This window comes from Uranotaenia lowii, chromosome 1 (assembly GCF_029784155.1).
Source record: "Uranotaenia lowii strain MFRU-FL chromosome 1, ASM2978415v1, whole genome shotgun sequence".
Classification (NCBI taxonomy): Eukaryota; Metazoa; Arthropoda; class Insecta; order Diptera; family Culicidae; genus Uranotaenia; species Uranotaenia lowii.
In genome coordinates, this window is record NC_073691.1 from 102,002,047 (window position 1) to 102,010,513 (window position 8,467).

Below are 8,467 nucleotides of genomic sequence, written 5' to 3' on the forward strand. Positions count from 1 at the left end.
TTGCCACAGCAGAGCTTGGTTCGGAAAGCACCGATTTCACCGCATCCTCGGCGGTCAGCGGAAAAGGAAAGTGCACTGTTGGTTTCCCGGAAGGTTTCCCGGAAGTGCGCCTGTGTGGCCCCATCGGCTCGGCGTTTCTTTGGCCTTGATGACCATTAGTGCACGAGGAACAAACGTGGTTCTGCTACGGAAATCGAAGCTCGGCATTGATTGCTGGGTTATTTGTCGTGGGTCGAAGTTGTGCGAGGATCCTTGGAGAAGAAGGAACAGGAAAGGAAGGCAAAGAGTGCTCTGTCCTCATCGACAGCCAAAAGTGCACCCACAGGGCGACCTGCTCGGTCCTCATCGACTGCCGGAAGTGCACTTACAGAGCGTTTCGCGCTGTTCTCATCACCAGCAGAAAATCGGAACGATTTCAACAACAGCTCAACGGAAGCACGCAGAAAAGTGCATCACATTGGTCGACCGATTGCAACAAGTGAATAGCGGGTGGTGCGGATCCTGCTGTGCGCCTCAAGCGTGCACCGGGGCAAGGTGCATTCATGCATCTTCCGAGCATCCGTCCCAAGAGAATTCCCGATCAGGTCGGAGTGGAACACACGGGAATCAGTTCGACGGTTCGAGGCGGAGAAAACAGGGACATGAAATTCAACTCGCCACTGCCAACCTGCATGCATCGAAGCCAACGAGATCAACGAAGCAACACAGCACGTAAGTCGCTTTAAATTATTGTTTTTATGGGGGGAAAATAACAAAATGGGTCATCCGAAATTATGCAACCACCATTGATGTTGCTTTGTTTATGTTTGCGAATTTTTATCAGCTTTATCTGGTGGCATCGTCCCCAGTAGTAAAGCCTCCATAATATTCACTCAGAAAAATACTATTATGTATGCCATAAGATTCTCTTATGAAGTGGCGCCATAAGAAAAATTAATGAAATTCATAAGATTGTCTTATGACGCGAATGAATGGAAACAGTAAATCACTTTCTAATAAGAATAATTCTAGATATTTCATGCTGAAAACATTCACTTTATTGTTTACCAAATTTGTTTTGAATTAAATCATTCATGGTCACCATCAGTAGCGCATCAACATACGGCTCCATCAAAGTTTTTGTTGCCGCAACCTCATCTTCGACCTTGCGTTTTTTGCCGATCAGCTTACTGAAAAGTAAACAAATAATTTATTTTAGTTTACTAATATAACGTTCACACAAAAAATATCAAATCGAACTTACCATTCCGGAGATTACAATAACATTTAACATTGAAGGAAAACTATAATAACTATGAACTGGCAATTGCTTCGTACTGTTAGATGATGAAAAAAACTGATGCAATGAATGAAAGTGTTCATTATTTTTTCACAATGTCGTTTCTATTTTTCATAAGAACATCGTATGAAAATTGAAAGAATTTCATAAGACTCTTATGAAACATTATTTTACACTCTAAAAAGCGGTCCATAAGATGCATCTTATGAAAATTATAATAAGAATTTGCCTGAGTGTTTCAGTTGCAATGTTCACCTTGGCGTTTTTCTACGTTTCATAGCCAATTAAGCCGTCGAAAAAAGGATGAAAATGAAATACAAAAAATGTTGACTTTTCTAGGTCTTCAAATTGAGAGAAGGGATTGAATTTCACAAAGCGGTTTATTTCATGTGAGCCGCTTACATTTCGAACACGCAATGGTGTTGTAGTTTTACAACGCTCTATATTAACATGGTTTGGGTCGATATAATTTTTATTGGCTCCTGTATCGATAAGAAATCGTAGAGGGCCTTTAGTGGTTTCAATTATGATGTACGGTATGAAATTGTTTACGTTCGTGGCAGTAAACGTGTGACCGCTTGAAAATTTAGATCGCCTGTTTCATCTCGTGGCACATCAGCTGATGATGGTTCGATGGTCGTTGCCTCTGATGTGTCAGCATAAATTTGATCTGGTTGTTGCTGTTCCATTTCAGCGCTGTTAACTGGGTCACTATGTTCGTCGTAAAAAGGCAAGGAGGGGTCTTGGAGATAGTGCCATATTCCTGTTCTAGCTGGTAATGTGGTCTGTTTATGTAATTCATGTGACGTGACCTTATCGATGGGTCAACGTCCATAGGAGTTGGTTTGGGTTGTGGATAGGGTCTTGGTGTAAATGCATTTCTGGGAATGTTGAAAGGATTGGGAGTTGGTTTAAATGGGGACGGTAAAAATGGATTTAATTGTTGTGGCCTTGGTGGATATTGTTGGAAAGGATTGGGAGTTGGTTTAAATGGAAATGTTTTAAATGGATTTGATTGCTGTGGTCTTGGTGAATATTGTTGGAAAGGATTGAATTTATTAGGTGGTGGTGGCCTTGGGGAGAATTGTTGAAAATTATTATGTTTTTGGATAAATGGATTTCTGGGAACTGGTGGAAATTGTAGAAAAGGTTTTGAAGGTATTAGTGGGGGTTGAGGTTCCGCTGATTTTGCATAATGATAATTTTTCTCTTCATGGCATAGCCTCAAAGCTTCTTTCATGCTACTAGGAGCTTGGGCTCTTATAATCGGACCTAATGGATCCTTTAAGCCTGATAGAAAAACTTTTGAGCCCATTTGTTGATAAAACAAATTTTTTGCTGTCTTAACCTGTGGATTTGTCTCATTAATATTTAGTAGGTTGATCAATAATGATACAATGTGTGAAATTTTGCTGTAAAAATCTTCCACAGATCCCAATTGTACTATTCCGAAGAGATCTCTTGTGAGAGAAATTTCGGGCCTTATTCTGGGAGGCGAATGAAGTGACTCGGAGTCACATTAATCGTAGTCACGTGACTATAGTCGGGGTATTCCGAGAGGCGACTCACTTTAGGTGACTAGTTCATTGCCTCGGGGGCTTGATGTTCATTTTGAATGAACCAGTTTCTTCGGGTTCATCATGCGAACTGTCAAAACATGTAAGGAGATTTGAAGAAGGTAACGTGATATTCAATTTCTTGGGTGACGTCACATTTACGAAGAGTTTTAAAATTGATACTGGTTGAATGCAATATTTATATGCATTTATTAAAAAAATTGAATAAAAGCAATACCAAATATTTTTCAAATATGCTGTTAACCCCTAAACGGAATTCATATTGTCTTAAGTTCTTGTTCTGGTTAAAGATTGGGATTTGCATTGTAGAACGTTATAAAATTTCAGATTTAGATTAAAAATGTATTAATTATTATTTTTCTTGAATGAGATTTCGATAATCGAGTCGAATTTTTTTTCTCCGATTCTTCATTAAGAATCAAAAAAACTCAAAAGCTAGAGAATTTCAAAATCAGTTGAAAACTCAAATCTTAAATTGTATTTTAATTAAAATTTGCTATTAAAGTTCATCTTGATTTAAAACATGAATATAACATAACATATTGCAAATTTAAGGTTAAAGTCTTGAATTAACCGAATTAAAGATTCATAATTCAGGTTTAAAGATTTGCGGTTATATTACTAACTACACGCAGAAAAAGAAAGGGGGTTGGTTTCAACAAAACGTTTTGTTATTTTATTTTACATTTTCAATGCATATTTCTTGATAGCTTTCACTAAAAAATCGATCAGAAATAACAATAAAATATTGTAATTTTTACACACTCCTTTTTTATTACTTAAAAATAAAATTTGGTTTAGCTCGAAACCAAAAATCGGTTAATTTCAATGAAATTGTAGTGAGTCTAAAAATGAAAAACAAAAGAAAAAAAAAGAAAAATTTTCGAGGAAATATTAAAAATATTCTCATTGGAACAGCGAGCAGCAGCAGCCAAAACAATTCATTGAAACCCCTGTGACTGCCGAGCACGATTCTCATTCGTCGGTACGGACGGACCCCTCCGGATTTGATCCACCATGCACTCATCTAACAGGTCTGTATCATAAATTAAAGTTTAAGTGAGATTTTAATTTGTTTTTAATTTTTAAGGAACAGTCGGACTAACATGCATAGCTCCCTACCTATTACCACAGAGAACAGACGTACAAGCTAGCCCACGAAAGTTGTGTAAAATTTACAACGACCGTTTTTAACCAATTTCTGTTTTTTGGCTGGGCCACCAGATGTCTCCAAACACACCAAAGAGAACTGTCAAAGCCAAACTGAGAAAAAAAACAAAATTTTAGTCAGTTTTGAACAGGTTTTATGAACTGTTTTTCATGTTTCGGGAGAATCGCTTTTGATGTTTCGTAACACTTTCGTCACGTTGCATAATGGAAAAATATCTTAAAAGTAGATCGCTATTTCCTTAAGGTAGAGGTACTGAATTTTTAACAATGGGATGCAAAAGTGATACCGTGAACGGCCCTAATTCTGCGCAGTTAAGGATTTTTCAAATGTTTTATGTTATAAAAAATTTACCTTTCAATAAATATCCTCAAAATTTTGTGTACAGTTGGGCTAACTAACAAACTTAACGGCAAAAATAATCAGAGCTCGATTTTGGAACAAAAATGTGAATTATTTACAACATTTGGGAAAAATGCAAGTGGCCCTTATTCTGCGCACTATTTTCTATTTGTTCCGAATTCTGCGCATATGTCCCATATTCTGCGCACCCAAATAAAACCAATATACCCCTCCGTACTGATAAGACCAACATTTAATTTACTTAAAATGTATTAAAAAGCATGTTTAACGCTATTGCAAATTGCAAAAAAAATAAAAAAGGACCAATTCAAGCCTTGGATCTTTGAAGCTTATGTGACACTTTCTTTCACTGTTTCTTACAGATGCATTTTTCCTGCAGCTCGCTTACCAAATATTTGTTGACCGATCATGTTGTTCGCCGGATCTGGTCAAACTAACTTGTTTCGTTGGTGTGCAGTGCAGACTATTCCGACATACAGAAGCAGTTCCGGCGGGTCACAAAATCGCTCCAGCTGGGGGAACTACGCGCTGCTTCATTTGGCTTACTATCAGTCAGTATCAGTTAGTCAACGAGTGCGAGTAAGCGGGTGAATCGAGAGAAGCTTCGCGTAGTTCCCCCAGCTGGGACGATTCCGCGGCCCGCCGGAACCGCTTGTGTATGTCGGAACAGTCTGTACAGTTGGAACTGAACGATTAACACGCGAACACGATAGAGAACGGAAATCAAGATTTTCTATTTTTTGTCAACAAAACATGTAGATTCGAAGGGATTCCTAAGAAACTCCCAACAACTTTACGGATATCCAATCTTCATAAAACTTATTAGAAAACTGTAATTAAACGTCTCCTAACTCCCTGCATTCAATTCCTTGCAACAGTTGCAACTTAAACATCAGTTCACTCCGGTGCTTTTCATTCTGCGCATTAGGAACATAAGTAAACAAATGGTGTCAAATTCTGCGCATTGCTTAAATCATTGTTTTGATTTGAAAAACCATTTTATATAAAATTTTTTTGGCAGTCATGTTCAGAATGATTTTATCTTTCACGTAAAGGCATTTCCAATGAGAAAATTCTGTTTAAAACGGTTTCATTTGATCTTTCTGTTTTCCTAACGCTTAAGCTGTACTGCTAACGCCGGCCATTTTTCGACGTTTGCTTCCTACATTTATTTTGATTTATTCATCAGTTTTCAAAATAATTGGAAGCGTTTTGAAGATAAACAGTGACTGAAGAGATTCAGCTTTTTTCATGAATATTTTGTTCATCACATCTTGAATTATTTCTGTTTGAATATGAAAATGCGCAGAGTTTGGGACTGCGCAGAATTTGGGCCGTTCACGGTACTTGAAAGTAACCCGCTTTGAGATGTCTATAATCAGTTCTGATGGATAATACTGATCGCCAAGAATGTTCCTAATTGAATGGATATAGCAGACTGTCTTCTGTCTGACGATAACCGGTCAAGAAGTGCAAAAATTTATCCCAAAACTATTAGTTGTTTTAACTGCCTCATCAGTGCAAAAATAAAGGCAGTGAAATTCTGTCCAGTCGAAAGTAACTTTTCCAGCAATCAATCGAACCCGTCTATTTTAGAGCGGCATTAGTTTAATTATTAATGAGTTCATTAGCAATTACGCCTATTCGAAAACTGGGTACCTGAATATTTGATCTGTAACTTTTGAACGGCACAATAGATGGCACTGTTTCAAGTTAATTTTCAACGTATTTTTTGGATGTCGGCATTTGAAATTTTACACACTTTTTTGAAGATTTTTTGTTCGAGCTTGTACGTCTGTTCTCTGTGCTATTACATCGGTGCATTCTAGAAGAAAGGCGGACCATTACTTTCGTCCAGCAGCTACAACATAACGTGGGTTGGCCAGCGATTAGTGAGGATAAGTTGGCCATAACGTGCCAACTCATCCTCACACGAAGAATTCCCGATAAAAAAGGCATTTTAATGCGAATAAATGAAGCATAAATAAAATTCATTGAAACCGAATCTATAAATCCGAAAATCAATAACAATTTTGCTTTCGTTTGAATTGAAACAAAGAAATGAATTCAAATCATACAAAATCGTTAATTTCTAACCCCCACGCAGAAAAATATATTTTAAAAATAATAAGATTTCGGTCAAAAATAATAAAAATTTTGGTTGGGAAAAAGCACAAATATAATTCAGATTACATCGACAAAAAAAACCGATTGAAAATGAACGCTCTCCTGTAGGGCAGATCTTCCGTCAAAAGCGGAATCTGAATCACGATCACTTGGCTTCGCACTGGTCCCCCGAATGTTGATGTGCATTAGTTTAAGTTTACGAACTGCGAAAAGGCGGGACCAGGAACGCAAAGGTCGATTATTATTGGGTCGCGACATCTGAAAACAGAGAGGAAAATATATAAATCAATGTTTGTGAATCAACAGATGCGCGAACAAAATCAACCCCATTCAGTCTGCCTGTCTCTATGGGTAATTTTGATTCACATGCGTATTTTTACAAGGTGTAGTTTTTGGTAATATTGGCAACTAAGACTCACCTTGATTGTACCCGATGTCTTCGGTATCAAGTTTAAAATATCGTCCCGCTGGAAGGGCTGACGCTGATAAAGGCATCGCTCCACAGCCCGATAGCTGTCCAGCAGGAGGATTGATGGAATGAGCTGTGTCGCTCAATTGGTTGGTAGTCCTGATCCGACGAACCAAATTTAGTTTCGGTCTGGAAAAAAGGAAATGCGTAACTGCTTCCATGCAGTTTTGATAATGAACTTAAACAAAAAAAATAACTTACCTACAATGAAACCAACTCTGTTGCATATCCTCGGGAATCCGGGTTTCCGATTCCCGAACGCAAGAAGACGAAAAATTAACCGAGAGGTGTTTTTCCGTTCGGATGCAAGCGAGCGCAAGGTAAAATTTGATGATTTTTTTTTCTTTTTTTTTCAGTTGACGTTTCATCTTGCACGCTTGGCTAACAAAACATATTTTTCGATTCAGAACAACCCAACTATTAATTTCAAAAACAACAAAAATATTTTTTATTGAAACGACGCACCCCTCTTCCATACACGATGGCTTGCTCTCGACTATTTTGTAAAAATGACAAAATGTGGGATTCTGTTTCGAATCGAATTTCATATCAAAAGTACCGATTAAATGTGAATGGATAAAACAAAAATTAATAATAAAACGTTTTGTTGAATCGACTCCCCATTCTTTTTCTGCGTGCCCTATTCTTTTTAATAATAGCCTAAAAAAAATTTGTGTGTTTTACCCAAAATTTTATTATTTTGACAAGTACAATGGATCATTTGTAAAAAGGGTGTATTTCGTTTTCAATCAAACGATAACTTTAAATCAAAACGATACTTTTATTCAGTGTGGCCAAAAATATATTTGTGCTTTTTCCCAACCAAAAATTTCATTATTTTTGGCCGAAATCTTATTATTTTTAAAATATATTTTTCTGCGTGTAGGATTTTAGTTTAAATTACACCCGCTTAACAAAATAAATACTTGGAATGCTTGAAAGAATGCTTGGATTTCAAGCATTCTTCAAGCATTCCTCCCATTGAATTCAAGCATTAAATGGCCCAACCGATTCTACTTGAAATGGTTTTCCCGGTTCATAATGACAGCCCTGGTTGATATCTGTCATGGTTTGATAGTATTGGTGAGATGGGTATAGGTCGATTCACGCAGTGCCTGGCCTCACTGTTTTTGACATTTCGCGATTCCTGTTTTAAATTCCTTATTTTCCAATTCTACATGCTGATGAAGCAAAGCAAACATTTGGGTTCTCATTTAATTCTCATTCACACGTTTTTAGCAAAAGTTCTCAGCTCAATTTTGGGATAAAAAAAATTAAAAAGAAAATTAGATGTTTCAAGTATCAAATAATGAAAAATCAATCATTTTGTTTGTTAATCCAGCTGAAATCCAGCTGGAATAAATGGACTTAAACTTAAAAGTTGAACCACTGACATACTGACTGGCGCTGCTCGAAAATAAACGAGAATGTCGATACCAGTAAAATTTTCATGCTCGAATTGCTGCCGCACAATGTCGACGATA

General features: G+C 37.2%; 1 protein-coding gene and 1 long non-coding RNA gene across 2 annotated transcripts; one reads left to right on the plus strand and one right to left on the minus strand.

The window, feature by feature from the left end:
• Positions 1 to 6,482, plus strand: LOC129738919 (uncharacterized). Its single transcript, XM_055730250.1, has 3 exons — positions 1 to 711; positions 3,775 to 3,890; positions 3,947 to 6,482. Exons 1-3 carry the CDS (start codon positions 149 to 151, stop codon positions 4,048 to 4,050), a joined length of 783 nt encoding a protein of 260 aa, XP_055586225.1. The 5' UTR covers positions 1 to 148; the 3' UTR covers positions 4,051 to 6,482.
• Positions 6,483 to 6,538: 56 nt separating this feature from the next.
• LOC129738920 (uncharacterized) lies at positions 6,539 to 7,345 on the minus strand. The gene is made up of 3 exons (XR_008735684.1): positions 7,185 to 7,345; positions 6,934 to 7,112; positions 6,539 to 6,772 (listed from the first exon to the last, which is right to left on the minus strand). It is a non-coding gene; the product is annotated as an uncharacterized LOC129738920 (long non-coding RNA).
• Between the last annotated feature and the right edge of the window lie 1,122 nt (positions 7,346 to 8,467).